This window comes from Gobio gobio, assembly GCF_949357685.1.
Source record: "Gobio gobio genome assembly, chromosome: 18".
Taxonomy (NCBI): Eukaryota; Metazoa; Chordata; class Actinopteri; order Cypriniformes; family Gobionidae; genus Gobio; species Gobio gobio.
The window spans coordinates 19,647,251-19,664,549 of record NC_137111.1 but is presented as its reverse complement, the minus strand read 5'-3'; the positions used below and the strand labels follow the sequence as shown (position 1 = coordinate 19,664,549).

Sequence of the window (17,299 nt, the reverse complement as noted above, 5' to 3'; positions counted from 1 at the left end):
TATGTCTGAATTCCTCCACCGAATACTAAATACTCTGCTGCTGAATAGAGATTAACTCTTCAGTACCACAGCAACAGAAATCACTGTGATCTTGAAATTTGAATTTAATGTGATGATAAAGACTGGGGGCTTTAAAATAATACAAATAATAAATAGACAATCTCGCTTTTTACCGTTTAAAGCATAGTTCACCCAAAAATGAAAATTCTGTCATTAATTCCTCACCCTCATGCCCTTACAAACACTTAAGACTTTTGTTCATCTTTGGAACACAAATTAAGATATTTTTGATGCAGTTTGAGAGCTTTCTCTTCCATTGACAGCCACCCAACTACCACTTTGACACTTCAAAAAGTACATAAAGAGACCGTAAAACTAATCCATATGAATTGAGCGGTTTATTCCAAATTTTCTGAAGAGACTTGATCGCTCAAATTTGATGATTTAATTTAGACTTTTATTCACATGTACTGTGTAACACAAGAATGAACCTCATTGGTTCTTGCTGAAGCTCAAACGTGCTGCGTAACACGAGAATGAACCTCATTGGTTCTTGCTGAAGCACAAATTAGCTGCGTAACACAAGAATTAACCTCAATAGTTCTTGCTGAAGCTCAAACGTGCGGCTTAACACACGAGAATGACCTTCATTGGTTCTTGCTGAAGCTCAAACGTGCTGCTTAACAAACAAGAATGAACCTCATTGGTTCTTGCTGAAGCTCAAATGAGCTGTGTAACACAAGAATTAACCTCATTGGTTCTTGCTGAAGCTCAAACATGCTGCATAACACATGAGAAAGAACCTCATTGGTTCTTCAGGAATCCCAAACTTGCTGTGAAACATGAGAAAGAACCTCATTGGTTCTTGAGAAGTTCAAACGTGCTGCTTAACACACAAGAATGAACCTCATTGGTTCTTGAGGAATCTCAAACGTGCTGCGTAACACAAGAATGAGCCTCATTGGTTCTTGAGGAATCTCAAACGTGCTGCGTAACACTCAAGAATGAACCCTTATTGGTTCTTGAGGAATCTCAAACATGCTGCGTAACACAATAATGAACCTCATTGGTTCTTGAGGAATCTCAAACGTGCTGCTTAACACAAGAATGAGCCTCATTGGTTCTTGAGGAATCTCAAACGTTCTGCGTAACACAAGAACGACCCTTATTGGTTCTTAAGGAATCTCAAACATGCTGCGTAAAACAAGAATGAACCTCATTGGTTCTTGAGGAATCTCAAACGTGCTACTTAACACAAGAATGAGCCTCATTGGTTCTTGAGGAATCTCAAACGTTCTACGTAACAAATGAGAATAAACCTCATTGGTTCTCGCACGTCAAGCGAACACGCTTGAGCTTCCGTTTACCACAGGGTCAACTATCCCTTTAAGAGACCATTCACACATCTGTCAGTCATCGGAAATGATCTTTAAACTCTGTGCCTTTGTCTTTATTCGCCCGCATGACGAGAAGTGCTTTAATTTCACTATATGTTCAAATATGAGACGCACATAATAGTATACAACTGTAGAGCCGCAGCACTGATGAATGGACAAGGTGGCGTCTCGAGTGTGAAACGCTCAAAAAGCTGCGAGATGCGGCGCAACAGTAAAAGATATCCATCTAGCGCATATTTACATAGAAAAACTATTAAAAAGCAGCGGAGCTTACTGTAAACAGCATGGAGTAATCGCATCATCTCTGTAAGAACTCTATGACTGGCCCAAAGCAGACTTCTTACGTCAGCGCGCTCAGAGTTCGCAAAGGCTCATGCCTTCCTGCGTTCACACACAACATTATACCAGTAATTCACTGGTAATGTTACTTCTTAACTTCTTATACCGATATTACTAGAACTGATTTGCATGTATTTTTGAAAATTTCCAGTTTTTACCCGAAAAGACTGAATGTGTAAAAAGGGGCTAATGTCTTTCTTCATACAATGAGACCAGTGTAGTCTGAATCCTGAACAAAAGACTCATGTGAGGTGATTGTTCTTAATAAATCAGTGTTAAACTCAGGAGTTTGAACTGGCATACAATGACTCTCTCACTCACTGTATTGTTTGGAATGGTTCTTGACACTTTCATGTACAATTCAAACTGCACACTACTATTTTTGTGTTGTACTTAATGCTTGTATGTTTATACACTATCAAAACATTGGAGTCAATAGGATTATAGCATGCTTACACTATCTCAAATCAACACTAACACTAATCAAAAATACAGTAAAAATACTATTAATATAGTAAAAAAGTTATATTGTGAAATAGTGTTACAATTTAAGAGAACTGTTTCTATTTTAATATATTTTAAAATATAATTTATACCTGTGATGGCAAATCTGAATTTCCAGTAGTCATTCAGTCTTCAGTGTCACATGATCCTTCAGAAATCATTCTATTATGCTGATTTGGTTTATTCAATTATTTGATGAATAGTGCAAAAGATATGCATTTATTTAAACTGCAAATATTTTGTAACATTATAAATGTCGTTAGTGTCACTTTTAATCAATTTAATTAATCCTTTTATTAATTTATTTAATAAAAAAAAAATCTTACTGACCCAAACTTTTGAACGGTAATGTAGTTAATTTTGTGGAATCAGAACCAGATTTGACCTTATATGATTCCCATTGCTTCTAGTCAGTGCGGTTTCTAAATATGACTCTTTGTATACATAGAAATGTTATCAAGAATATGTGTGATGCTCGTGTGAACGGATATTTTCATAGGATTACAGAGTTTAGGGTTGTGTACTTTAAGACTGCAATTGGAGGAGTTTATTTGAATTGGAAATCTGTGCATGTAAACAAGACTTTCTTGTCCCTCTCTCTCATATATACACACGTGTGTATGTATATATATATATATATATATATATATATATATATATATACACGCACACACCTCCCACAGCTGGTTGCTCTCTAATGTATGTCTTTGACCCAAACCTGGCCCTCACAAGAACTTATAATAATCAATGTTGTCAAATTTATAGGCCGCTCTGTGTTGCGTAGCAACAGGGAGAGAGGAGAGAGAGGTGATGCTGTGTGTGAGTGGTCTGAGGTCTGTGTGAAAGGGTGAAGTGTCACACAATTGATCTCTTTCTTTCTGCCATGCAGAGATACCCTTGTCTGGTCTTCCAACAGCCATAAGTACTTCATTTTATATACTGTATATGTAAATATTATACGTCCTGGTCTGACAATATTTGTTATTTATTTAAAGACCTTGGGCCCTATCTTGCACCCAGCGCAATTGACTTTGTACACCGACGCATGTGTCATTCCTATTTTGCACCCGCGCAAAGCGCGCTTTTCCCTCCACAGAAGCACGTCGCTAAACTAGTGAATGAACTTGCGCTACCTGGGCGGTTCAGCGCAAAAAAGGAGGCGTGTTCCGGCGCAAACAATCCCTGGTGCTATTTTGCTGTTCCATTAAACAATTGCGCCACTGACCAGAAAAAACCTAGTCTAAAGTCAGTGGCGCGTTGCGCGTTGTTCATTATGCTATTTTAAGGGCGCATGCTTGACCATAATGTATAGCGTGCACAACGCGCATACACTTTGCTCATGTAATCTACACAGATGCAAGTTATTTTTGCAAATCATAAATTGTTACACTAAAAAATATTAACACATGAGATGACGGAAATCATTGTGGTGTGCCACGAAGATGTGAAAAAATAGGCATAAATCTAGCTTACAAATTATTCAGGCTAATTGTAGTCTAATAATTAAGGAGACCTGTTTGCCCAATAGTGGCAACTTCTGGCAAGACATATGTATATAAGGACATCTAACAAATTGGTTTGTCCGTCAAGAACCAGGAAAAAAAATCGGTGAGGGTGGACGCAGCGATGTCCTCTGCTGGCGTCAGGTCCTGAGTAGAGGCAGATCCACCTCCCGTTACACGGCGTGCCCGATTGATGCTGGCAAGCTTGGACTTTCCCCGTCTTCTGATGTCATTGTAGCGCTTGCGGGACTGTTGCGACGTCCTGGGGATGCCAGCTGATGAAACAATTGTGGCTATTTCCTCCCACGCCTGTTTAACCGACGCTATTTTGGGTGGGTTTCTCCCATCCCCATACAACACAACTTCTCTGTCTTTCACTGCTCTTACAAGCACATCAGTCTCCTCGGCTGTGAACCGCTCCTGGCGTGCGCCTGGTAAATACGCCATAATAATAGCAATCCATAATGGAACTTGCGCACCTGCTTTTACAGGGAATGTTGGATGACGCTCTGATTGGTTTATTCACGTTACGCCCAAACCACACCTATGAATAATGAAGCTACTTCAGACCAACCCATTTTAGATTTGCGCCGGGCGCAAGAGCCATTTATCCCGCCGGGAAAATAGCAACAGCGCCGAGACCCGCCCACAAAGTTACTTGCGCTTCGCGCTTTGACACTTGCGTTTCAGATCGTTAAAATAGGGCCCCTTATGTACTTGCTGTGGTTTTCTTGCTACTTATTGACAGTAGGCTTGCTGCGGTTGTCACAGTGTTAGGCCGTACACGGACTACATTACTTGGCCACCATTACACTGCCCCACTTTCGTTTTGCTTTTTCTATAGAAATTAAACTATTTAGTTCAGTTGGACAACAGAAGAAACAATTATAAACTGAAAGAGTCTGCTTTGCTCCATACAGCACGAGTTGCAGAGTCATAGTGCAGTCAGATTTCACTTATTACATGATGAGAGTAAGGAGAGATGACTGACAGGATGGTGGCAGCAGAGGATTTGGAACACAACAGATCCTGAGAGTCATTGACAAATATCTTGTAAAATGTGCGGTCAGCAACGCCGCTTGTCCGGTCCCTATACACAGAGTACGTGCGATTGCGAATTTGAAAGCAAAAGTGAAACGCGAGCGTGCATTCAAAAGTGATTTTAATACCCTGGATATTGATAACAGCTCTCTTACTTACTTACTGCCCTTCATTCCACTGGCATAGGGCTGCATCAAAAGTCCTCCACTCCTGTTTGTTCTGGGCCAGCTTCTGTATGGTATCCCAAGCGTGGTTCAGGCTCTTGAGCTCTCTTTCTACTGTCCGTCGCCAGGTGTTTTTTGGTCTGCCTCTCTTGCGTTTGCCTTCTGGTGTCCAGTGAAGGGCAGGAGATATTTCTCTCCTCAGCAGGTGCCCAATCCACCTCCATTGTTTTCTCATGATGATGGTCTCAATGTTGTCTTGATCGCACTGAGCAAGTAATTGCTCATTTGAGATGATGTCTGGCCAGACAATTCTTTATTCAGGTCAATGTCTGTCATCCTCCAACACATAGTAGGGTGGAAAGCACACAGCTCTGGTACAACTTCAGCTTGGTCTTTATGTTATACTGCTGGGATCTCCAAACATTATTCAGCATTCTAAAGGTATTTCTGGCCTTACTCATATGGCTCTCGATGTCACTGTCTGCTCCTCCATCATATCGCACAAAGTATGTGAACTCCTTGATCACTGGAAGATCCTCTCCATATAACTGCACTGGTGAGGGATTTGGGATGTTGAGGTTCTTCTTCAGGTTTATCCTCAAGCCTATCTGTTCAGCATACATATTGAGGCGAGATGTCTTCTCTTGGATGTGCTGGTGTGTGTGGGAGACCAGAGCCAGGACATCAGCAAAGTCTAAATCCTCAAGTGTAGGGAAGAGGGTCCATCATATGCTTCTTATCTGGTTTTCTGTAGTTCTCCGCATCTTCCAGTCGATGGCAATGTTGAAAAGGAGTGCTGACATTGCGCCAGTATTCACATGGTATCAGTGATCACTGTTTCCTACCTTGCATGTGAAGTTGTTGTAGAAACTTTTGATGAGAAGGACGGTGTCTTGAGGTATTCCATATGCACGGAGGATGCGCCAAAGGCCTTCTCTGTGGATGCTATCAAAGGCTTTCTCGAAATCAACAAAGTTGATGTATAGTTGTCTCTACCACTCTGTGCATTGTTCAAATGATGTTCCGCAGTACAAAGTTCAGGTCTATACAGCCTTTTCCCTTCTGGAATCCTGCCTGTTCCTTTCTGAGCTGTTGGTCCACTGCATTTGATAGATGATTTTTTTACTTGGTATGGACAAAAGAGTTAGCAGCCCTCTGTTGCCCGCAAAAATGGCCTACACGTGAGCGCAAATTGGAAAGTGATAACCACCCTCCCACCCGGTGTTATCGGTGTTGTCGCAAGTTCATTTACCAGTGTGAAAATGTCCTCACCGTGACATCCCTAGTTGTCAATTTATTAAGATAATCAGCTTACGTTTTATCTTTTAGCTTTCTGTAGCAATGCAGCAATTCCCATAGCTGTGATTGGCTTGAAGGCACTTCTCATAACCTTATAATCAAAAGTCTTCATTCAACAGCAATATCTTCTTTTCTCGTACAGGTTTGGAACTACATGAGGGTGAGTAAATTATGACAAAATGTTGGGTTGAACCATCGCTTTAATAATGGTCTACCATCTGTGTGTTTTTTTGCCTATTTGAAAATGTGGCTTTTCTTTGAAAGTCTATGTAAAGGCCAGCATCATCTCGGAGTCTGCTCTTCACTTCACAGAGGAAGCTGGTGTTTGGTTTGTTCAGTGAAGTTTCAAGCTGAGCACCAGTGAGGCATCTGTTTCTCAAACACTCTGATGTACTTGTCCTCATGTTGTGGTGCATCTGGGCCGTCCATGTCTCCTTCTTTCCTGGTTAGATCCAGTTTGCTTTTTTTTGTCAAGACAGTAGTTGTGTATGGCCTTCATTTCTCAGAAAAAAACTACAGGGTGATGCGTTTCTGGAAAAATGTGTTTCTTGCAAGTACTCAAAACATCAGGAACTGAAGGCTTCACACTTGAAGTAGCAAAACTGTTTCAACTGTGAGGTGAGCATCAGGGCTTTTACATCACTGGTTAATTTTCTTTTAATTTCTTTATTATATGTGACCCTGGACCACAAAACTAGTCATAAGTCACACGGGCATATTTGTGGCAATAGCCAACAAGACATTGTGGGTCAAAATGATCACAAAAATCATTAAGATATTAAGTAATGATCATGTTCCATGAAGATATTTTGTAAATGTCCTACTGTAAATATATCAAACATGAATTATTAGTGGTAATATGCATTGCTAAGGACTTAATTTGGACAATTTTAAAGGCGATTTTCTCAATATTTCTATTCTCAACATTTATTTTTTTGCACCCTTAGATTCCAGATTTTCAAACAGGGCCTAGTTGTATAGTTGTAAATATTGTCCTATCCTAACAAACCATACACCAATGGAAAGCTTTTATTTAAAAATAGAAATACTGTTTATTACAATAGTAATATAACTTTTTCTATTGGTCCAATGAACAACTAGAAGAAACCCAGACCATCCTAGCATTGTGGTTACCGATGCACTCTCAATTATCAGATCAAATCATTGTTTCAACATGCCATGGTTTTCTGACTTCCACTTTACTGCATTGTGAAACCTTTAAGATTTAACATGCAGAATCATGGTATCGATGTAATCTACAACTACTGCCTTGCATTTAAAACTTTATTCCCCTTTTTTATAATGCATTAGGTGCATCTCATGGTCACCAAGATATTAGTATTCACAGAAGAGCAAAAGAGGGGCAAAAAGAGAAGATGATTAGAAAATACATTATTCATCATCTGTTTGGCATGATTAAAATTTTTTTTGTCATACAGCTTTTGTTTTCTTATGTTTTTCAGAAAGCCAGCTGAAACGTGAACAAACCATTCATTGAACTGTTCTGCAGAATGTACGTTAACATATCATTACTGCTGATAACAACCAGCTAGATTTTCACTGAACAGCATAATCAGATGATGGATATAAACTTTCAAAGCCGTGAGAATTACATATTACAACTTCCCCTTTAATATTTCCTCATATTCCCCATTTGTTTACTAATGCCTCGCTTGCTGTATAGCAGAACAATCATAATTATGATGTCATTACTGAACTACTTCAGTTAGTAATTGATATTTTACAGAAATATGTGCAGTAGATGAGTTGGAGTTGTGTTTGATCTTATTACTTCAGTAATGTATTCTTTAGTATAAATCTTGCTCATGTTTTCAGTTAATGCTACAGACTGAATGATACATTCAAATTGTTTGTTGAATCAAAGGCTTGTTGATAAGAGGAAAATGCGGGTAGATTTGGAGATTGGATGGAAAATCCAGCTTAATCAGCCGTGATGGCGACATGCGACGAACAAACTGGGATTCTATTTTAGAAATGGTTTATATTTCTGCAACGTCACAGCTAGTACACCAACATACAATGAGGTCCTGATTATGTACTTAATTTAATGTTTAAATAATTTAACTTGAGTTTGAATATCATTTTGCATAACTTATAGCCATATTGAAACTGAAAACAAGTTTCAGTTTCAGACAAGTTCAAATTGTGAACTAAATGTGAACAAACAAGTGTATTCTATGACAAAGATTGTTTCATTCTCTTTAATAACTATCTTATTATTATAATTATATATATTTATAATAATATAAGCCTATAGATATAATTACTGTAGTAATTATTATATTGGAATTTCTCCATAGTGATTGATGCCCCTTTTTATATTTAAGCCTCTGCCTCTGAGAAACTCTCTGCATGGCCCTGCATTAAATTGATTTTAATAACTTTAATGTACTTGTGTACCAAGCACTAGAAAAATGCACATATCGGACCAGGACTCGGTATCGGCAGATACTAAATATTTAATGACTCGGATTGAATGGGGAGCACAAAAAACTTGATCGAGACATCCCTAAAAGGCCCTGATTTACTCACGGCAAAGTTAATTTTCCTGTGATGTCATCGCAATGCGCATTCAGTCAAAGAAAGGCTGTTTCTCAATTCCAAAAACTGAAAGAACAGCCTTGCATTCTTGTGAAGACCGATCAAGAAAGGGCTACATTGGACAAACGAAAGGGGAACGATTCCGGGCTACTCGTTTGAGCTGCGCTGCTCAGACCTTTTTTTTATTGCTTTATTGCAATAATAGACAGCGCAACGGGAGCTCAGAACAGCGGCCCAATCTCGATCACGTGACAGTTACTACACAGTGCGAGATCCAGTGAAGAAAACGCTTGAATTTGCAGCAGAATTAATAACATCACTGTGAAATCTTGTGTGAAGCATTCCAATTTGGAACATAATTCTCTGTTAAAACACAGATATCAGATCAAACAGTACCGACGCAAACATTTTGCCATGAACACAAATCACCAAGTCCACAAATCACCAACGTTCACCATGGATTTAATGTAGCCCTAATGTAACACTATGGGCCCTATTTTAACGATCTAACAGCATGGTCTAAAGTGTACGGCGCAGGTAACTTTTTCCAGTACTTTAGAGCTTTAAATATTACCCAGTTTGAATGTTTTTATTGTGATGACCAAAACATTATTTGTACATATATCTGTATCTCAACTCCAGCTCAGTGCGGTCAGCCCCCACAGCGCTGCCAAATCAGTCTGTTGGCACCTTAGAACTTAATGCCCTTAAATTTTAGTCAAGCCCTGCTATGGTTCTTGAGGTCAGAAAAGTAATAACAATGTTAGAAGAATGTTATCTGTGGTATATTTTCACTGCAAGATAACAAGAAATGCAGCAAATATTGCCGCAAATTTTGAGAAAAGCTGCCACAAATTCAGTCATTTTAGGCTACAAAAATCAGAAAAAAAGTCAGGCGAAATCCTGGAAAGACTGCCTATTATAATACCATTTTATTGTGAGTGCAGTGCGCTTCAAAAAGAGACTCCACCCATGCACTCTTCTATTTGGCTGTGATTTTTGATTGGTTTTGTCGTTTCTTGTAGTCGTGTAATGACGGTGTGGACAGAAAAATTGCTTGTCGCTGGAATCCTATTGTATTGTGTATGGTAAGGGCATGGTTTATCTGTTTAGGAACAGTTTTATAGCTGATCCAAGCTAGTTTTAGCTGATCACTGGTTGGTTGACCACCCACCATCTTCCAAAAACCAACATAAACCAATATGTTTGAGAACCATGAAAAGGACACTCAAACTATATCGAGTGAATACCCTATCCTGGAGTCTTAGAGATGGGGTAGGAAACAGAGATGGTGGTCCAGTGGGTTAAACCACTTAACTGATATACAAAAGGTTGCTGGTTCAATCCCAGCGGTCACCACCAGTGTGTCCTTGAGCAAGGCACTTTACTCCACGTTGCTCCAGGGGGATTGTCCCTGTAATTAGTGCACTGTAAGTCGCTTTGGATAAAAGCGTCTGCCAAATGCATAAATGTAAATGTAAATGTAAACAACCAGTTAGAAACACCCAAGCAACCATCCACAACACCCTAAAATGAGGCCATAGTTAGTTACACACCAGGACATCAAGAAGAGGAGCAACTGAGCAGGGGATTTCAGACAATGTCCGATACAAGGATCTTCTTTCTGGTTATTATTTTGTCATTAAGGGTAATGTTCCCTTAGTGCTCTGAAATTACCTGCACACACGCATTCATACAGGGCCTGAGGATGAATGCAGCTCATTTTTTGGGGAGTTCTTTATGCTGCAGGTAATGAAAATGACAAACACTGACAAACTCAACATCATCGAATCAAAGACTATGTAAATGACCAGTTCTGAGAATACAGACAAGCCACTGCCTTTTGTGTGCACGTTCCACTTTCTCTTTCATCCAACCATGACCAGCGATCTCACTAACACTCCCCACATACACAAAAAAGACAAAAAACGGTCTGGTCCTCCTCCTCCGCCTGCTGAATTCTTAACAAAGGTGTACATACTGCTGAAATTGCACCGTGTGCGTGTATATAAAACGTCTCCATAAAATTAATTTAGCAAAGACGTCCAGCTCATTCATCGAGGGACAATGTGGAAACTAATTTCCTTGAGGTTGCCACATCGGCTGTCTTTATGTCAGTTTTTTCCGATACGCTCGTGTCATCGCAGAGCGTCGAAAATTAAACCGGTGACTGGCAGTTTCGACGGCTTTCATTGAGCCCACCTCACGCACTTTGCCTCTTTGTGTTTCGAGCATACGAATTGAAGGCGGTTATTATATTTGTGAAGCGTCCATTATGTCCAGGCGAGCATTCGGGTCCGTGCACATGGGCCCGTTCTGTTTGTCACCGAGGGCCTGCTTTGATTGATGTGGCTGGGGTTTGCCACAGCTGGAAGGGAGGTGATAGACTTGGGTGGTGTAGAGAAAGCGATGCACCACACAGAGCTCTGCAATTAAGCTGTTTTCTTTCTGTTAATTAAAAGCAGATTAGTCACTGCTACAAGAGGAGCTGTCTTCTTCTAATTGCCACCCAGATTTGCCTAACATGAACCTGTTCTTGAAACGGTCTGTCTTTTCTTATTCTCTCATGTTCTGTGTTGCAGGGTCGACGGGGAAAATCTGGAGAACCAGGGACTTCCGGAGCACCGGTAAGACCATTTATAGTTTGTGAAAAAAGAGTGTTGACAAGAAAGTGACAAAATATTGAATTATGAGGGAGATCAGAAGTAAAAGTTGAATAATTGGCCATTAAAAAACTGGACAGCCTGGCCCACCCAATCATTAGCAATGGGATAAGAAATTGAGTTTGCAATGGGAATCTTAATTGAGTTTGCAGAGACCCACAAAGTATTTGGACACTTAAGTCTCATTTAAAAGTGTTTTGAATGTCATTGCATTAGATGCAAAATGTCAACGCAAGTTTATAATCATTACCATTGTTGTTCTTTTACTTGTATTTATGAAATGAAAATGAAACATGATAGTGTACTGTACATGTGCTTTATTCCTGCCTGCCATTTGATTTGATATTTTATTATGTAAAACAATGACATTCATACATTGTTTAAGTGTATTTAACCTTTAGGTCTACTTTTAGAGATGTTTATATAGTGGATGAAGGATTTCGTTTTAATTATTTAGTGAAGAAGCACATTATAAAATTAGAGTTTAATATTGCCTGTTGATGCAGTGCGTGACATATTTGGTATATATCAGCATTAACATTATGAGGAACTCTTAAGCCCACACAGAATCTGTTCCTGCAAAGCTCTGCAGAAATCTTCACCGATTTCTATGCCTGTCATTCACAAAGTTTTAAACCCTGCCTGTTTGTCTCTTACACATTTTGGTGAGATATTTCAGCTCCTGTAATAGCTCCATTTTACAATATTTAAATCCATGCCTCAAAATTCTCCTAAAAAGTAAACGCAAAGTCCAGATGTTGTATGGTTGAAAAGTAAGAGATCAAGTTTAGGTATCCTACATTCCTAAATACCAGGAAAAGCAGTTTATTTAATGTGGAAAAAAGTTGGATAATTTTTAGTATTAAATGAAACTGAAAAACCTGGTTTTAGACCACAGAAATGTATTAGTGTGGTGTAGGGTATCTTTCTGCGGTCAATACAGCGTCACTTCATCTTGGAAATGACAAATACAAGTCCTGCACAGTGGCCAGAGGGATTTTGAGCCATTCCTCTTCCAGAACAGTGGCACTATGTGATGCTGGTGGACTGACTTTTTCTTTTTCTGACTTGCTCCTCCAAACTACTACAGATTGGCTCAAAAATATTTAGATCGGGTGACTGTGGGGAGGCAATGGGAGATGCTCAACTTCACTTTCATGTTTGTCAAACCATTCTGTCACAAATCTTGCTGTGTATATTGGTGAATTATCATGCTGATACACGGCACCCCCTAGAGGGTACAATGTTTGAACCATTAGGTGCAGGTCCTCAAGAATGGCTCGGTAGGCTTTGCCAGTGATGTTCCCATCAAGCACGATAGAAAATGTCATTATCTTGCAGCCCAAACCATCACTGATCCACTGAGTGCTTCACTCTGGGCAGCAACAGTCCGGGTGTTAAGCCTCTTTGGGGCTTTTCCACACCATAACTCCCATGGATGTGGGAAAGACAGTGAAGGTGGATTCATCAGGAAACAATACATGTTTCACATTGTCCACAGCCCAATATTTGCTGGCACCATTGAAACCTACATTTCACATTGGCACGAGTGACCAAAGGTTTGGCTATAGCAGCCCGACCATGAATATTGACTGTGTGGAGCTCCTGACTTACAGTTTTGGTGCAAACAGGGGAGTTGAGGTGTGCATTTAATTCTGCAGTGAGTAGGACAGCTGTGGTTTTATGTTTTTTTGGATACAATCCTGGTTAGTACCTGGACATCCCTTTCAGACAGCTTCCTCTTGTGTTGACAGTTACTTCTGTTGGATGTGGTTTGTCCTATGTCTTATGTGGTGGCCAATGACTTGCTGTCATAGATGAGCCAGCGAGATGTGCATCAACATTTTGAACTCTGATATGTCTCCCATTATGTTGTGTGGATTGAAATATTTTATGTACAGCAGTGCATTGTTAATACTGCTAATGCAACACTGCTTGTGTTTCGGTTTTATTGTCCAACCCCTGTGTGTTTGTGTGTGTGTGTGTGTGTGTGTGTGTGTGTGTGTGTGTGTGTGTGTGTGTGTGTGTGTGTGTGTGTGTGTGTGTGTGTGTGTGTGTGTGTGTGTGTGTGTGTGTGTGTGTGTGTGTGTGTGTGTGTGTGTGTGTGTGTGTGTGTGTGTGTGTTTGTTGGTGCGTTCATGCCATGTTGAAATTACCCTATTACAAGATTTCAACTTGTAAAAAGTTCACATCCTCGTAGAGCTTTCTAGGAGCTCCTGCTTGTACGAGGTGACTGTTGTACCACCTGACTGCTGCAGATTAATTTAAGCGTTGAAACTAACGGACATAATTCCCTGTCCGAGGACGTATAGTTTCGTATAGAATGTCACACGTTGTCATTTAGAGACTACAGTAATATATAAAGGTAGCATATATTGATAGATAGATGGATGGATGGATGGATGGATAGATAGATAGATCTGCACACTGTGCGCCTCAGCATGCGCTGACCCCGCTTTTTTGATTTTACGTGGCCTACCACTTTGTGACTGAGTTACTGTTGTTCCCAATCGCTTCCACTTTGTTATAATACCACTAACAATTGACCGTAGAATATTTAGTAGTGAGAAAATGTCATGAATGGACTTGCACAGGTGGCAACTTATCACGGTACCACACATGAATTCACTGAGCTCCTGAGAGCTCCAATTCTTTCACAAATGTTTGTAGAAGCAGTCTGCTTGCCTAGGTGCTTGATTTTATAGTTCCCTTTCAGTCGGTCACGTTCGACGTACGTCGGAACTGACCGACGAATTGGGATCTGATCTCAGAGACCAATCTACTTCGAGTGTATTAAAAACGAGCCAATGGAGATTGGCATGCGATCCACGCATTCCACGCACCGCCCCGCAGCGCGGGTATAAATAAGGAAGTGGAATGCTTGATCATTGCTTTCTACTTCGGAGCCGAACAGTGAATGCTTCCTGTTTCTACGAAGAGTGTTTTCAAGACGAGTCTCGTGAGAGGATCTACTGCTTCCAGTGCGGGTGTGACGGCGCGTCAGCGAGTGCCGCTTCAGACGGAGATCAGCTGTTGGTTCGCTGGGCGTTTTCCATTCTGAGTGCACACACAGGCTTGCACCTTTGTACTGTGTGGTGCCGCGGTCATCTCCCTGAGTGCTTCAGCACATAAAAGAGCAGTCTTTCCTTTCTAAAAGAGCAACACGGTTTGACCCTGCGTCTTTTTCAAGATGTCATTCGAACCGTGTGTTTCTGGATGCGGTCGATATCTGTCCCCAGCTGACGGTCACGTTCGTTGTCTCACGTGTTTGGGCGTTCAGCACGCTGAGGCTGCGTTCGTGAATGACTCATGTTCCCATTGCGGGAACATGACCATCACAGTTTTACGGTCCAGACTCCATTACCTCGAAAGAGGCGGAGCACCATTGCGCATCCCCCGATCTAGTGGTCCTCCCGCTGCAAAGCAGAGGGCTGCTACTTTGGCTGATGGCCTTGGTGGGGGCCTGAGGGTTACTGTGAGGGCTTCCCCGAGGGGTCAAATGGCTCCTCGGGCCCCTCCCCCCTCCGCTGCGCCGGTGGAGCTTCCAGAAGAGCGCGCTGGCCTCCCCCGGGAGGTCCCAGGCGTTTCTTTTGGGGCTTCGGCTGAGGACATGCTGTCGATTGCAGCATCGGGGGACGAGCTAATGGGCTCTGAGGATGAAGATTCGGCTGCGCTGCCCCCTTCGGGTGTGACAGCGTTGCCCGAGTCCGACCCAGAGCTTACGGCTATGCTTTCCCGGGCCGCCGCGAGTGTCGGGCTCGAGTGGAACCCTCCACCGTGTCCCGAACCCTCACGGTTGGACGATTGGTTTCTCGGGACGGCCCGTGCTGGTTCCTTTCTTCCAGGAAGTGCATCAGGAGATCACGAAATCGTGGGTAGCGCCTTACAACGCTCGCTCACGGTCGACTGACTCTTCCGTCCTCACTACCCTCGATGGTGGTGCGGCTAAGGGCTACGTGGGAATCCCCCCAGTCGAGCGGTCTGTGGCGATGCAGCTGTGTCCCAAGACCGCTGCGGACTGGCGGGGTGCCCCGCGTCTCCCCTCCCGGGCGTGTAAGTTCTCGTCCGGTCTCACGGGCAGGGCTTACACCGCCTGCGGGGAAGCCGCATCATCTCTGCATGCCATGGCGCTCCTGCAGGTCCACCAGGCCAAAGCGCTAAAGGAATTGCACGAGGGTAGTTCCGACCAGGGTGTTATGCAGGAACTGCGTGCGGCGACTGACCTCGCTCTCCGGGCGACGAAAGTCACTGCACGCTCCCTGGGTCGGGCGATGTCCACACTAGTGGTCCAGGAACGCCACCTGTGGCTGAACCTGCCAGACATGCGTGATTCCGACAAGGTCCGGTTTCTCAATGCCCCTGTCTGTCAGGCCGGCCTCTTCGGCGACGCCATCGAGAGCTTCGCCCAGCAGTTCTCGGTGGCCCAGAAGCAGACGGAGGCCATCAAAAACATCCTGCCCCGACGACCCGCTGCTGCCTCCACCCAGTCGTCGTCGGCAGCACCTCCGCCTGCTCGTCGCCGAGGGTGTCCCCCTGCGTCCGCCTCCGCCCCTGCGAAACCCAAGCAGCAGCCTCCACCGGGAAAGCAGGGTGCCGGACGTAAGGGAGGCGCCCAACCCGCTCAGGGCCCCGCTAAACCAGCCGGCAAGCGCAAGGGGAAGCGGCCCTGAGACGGGCAGCCCAGGGAAGACGGGAGCTGCTCTGAGGGAGATGATGTCCGCATCCTTCTCCCACCCCCCGGAGGAGGACCGGGGGGCTCTGACTGGTGTAACATCTCTGCCGCTGGCTCTCCGGAGTCCAGCGGTACCCACATTTTCAATAAAAGAGCAGTTTCTATTTTCCCTGGGCCCCAAGAGGGCCAGGTTGGCAGTGCGCGACGCCCCCGGGCCTTGCCACTCCTTTCCTCCCCTCTCCCCCTCGCCAGGGGGCAGCAGTGTGGGCACCGAGAACGCCCCCGGGCCTTCTCACCCACACTCTGCCCCACCCTGGAATATTCAGACAACACTCCGGGCCGCCTCCGGGCCTCCCAAGTCGGGTCTGTCTATTCCACTTCGCTGCCCCACCCCGGGTACGTCTGTGGTGCCGTTGGTCCCGCTTGTACGGTCTCTGGGGGCTTGGCTTCAACTCCCCAGGCCGTCTCGCTGGCTCATCCGTACCATCAGACTCGGCTACGCGATTCAGTTCGCTCGCCGGCCTCCCAAGTACATGGGCATCCTCTTCACCTCTGTGCGGAGCAGCGATGCCCAGGTCTTGCGGTCAGAGATCGATGACCTACTGGCGAAGGACGCGGTCGAGCCGGTTCCTCCAGCCGATATGAAGGCGGGGTTCTACAGCCCCTACTTCATTGTACCCAAGAAAGGGGGTGGGTTACCGCCAATCTTGGACCTGCGTATCCTGAATCGGGCCCTGCACAAGCTCCCGTTCCGGATGCTAACGCAGAAACGCATTTTCGAATGCATCCGTCCCCAAGATTGGTTCGCAGCGATCGACCTGAAGGACGCGTACTTTCATGTCTCTATCCTTCCTCGACACAGACCGTTCCTACGTTTTGCGTTCGAGGGGAAGGCATACCAGTACAAAGTCTTGCCCTTCGGGCTGTCCCTGTCGCCTCGCGTCTTCACGAAAGTCGCAGAGGCAGCCATTGTTCCGCTCAGAGAACGCGCCGTTCGCATCCTCAACTATCTCGACGACTGGCTTATACTCGCCCAGTCTCGGGAGCAGTTGTGCGAACACAGGGACATGGTGCTCAGTCACCTCAGCCTGTTGGGCCTTCGGGTCAACCGAGAGAAGAGCAAACTCTGTCCCACACAGAGGATCTCTTATCTCGG

General features: G+C 43.6%; 1 protein-coding gene across 1 annotated transcript in view; it reads left to right on the top strand.

Annotated features, from left to right (window-relative positions):
* Positions 1-17,299, top strand: part of LOC307141746 (uncharacterized protein) — a gene marked incomplete at its 5' end in the record, with an annotated part of 252,555 nt that overhangs the window by 138,968 nt on the left and 96,288 nt on the right. Inside the window, one exon of the mRNA XM_079842185.1 lies at positions 11,391-11,435. Coding sequence (XP_079698311.1) covers positions 11,391-11,435 — 45 coding nt within the window. The remainder of the gene's footprint in view (positions 1-11,390; positions 11,436-17,299) is intronic.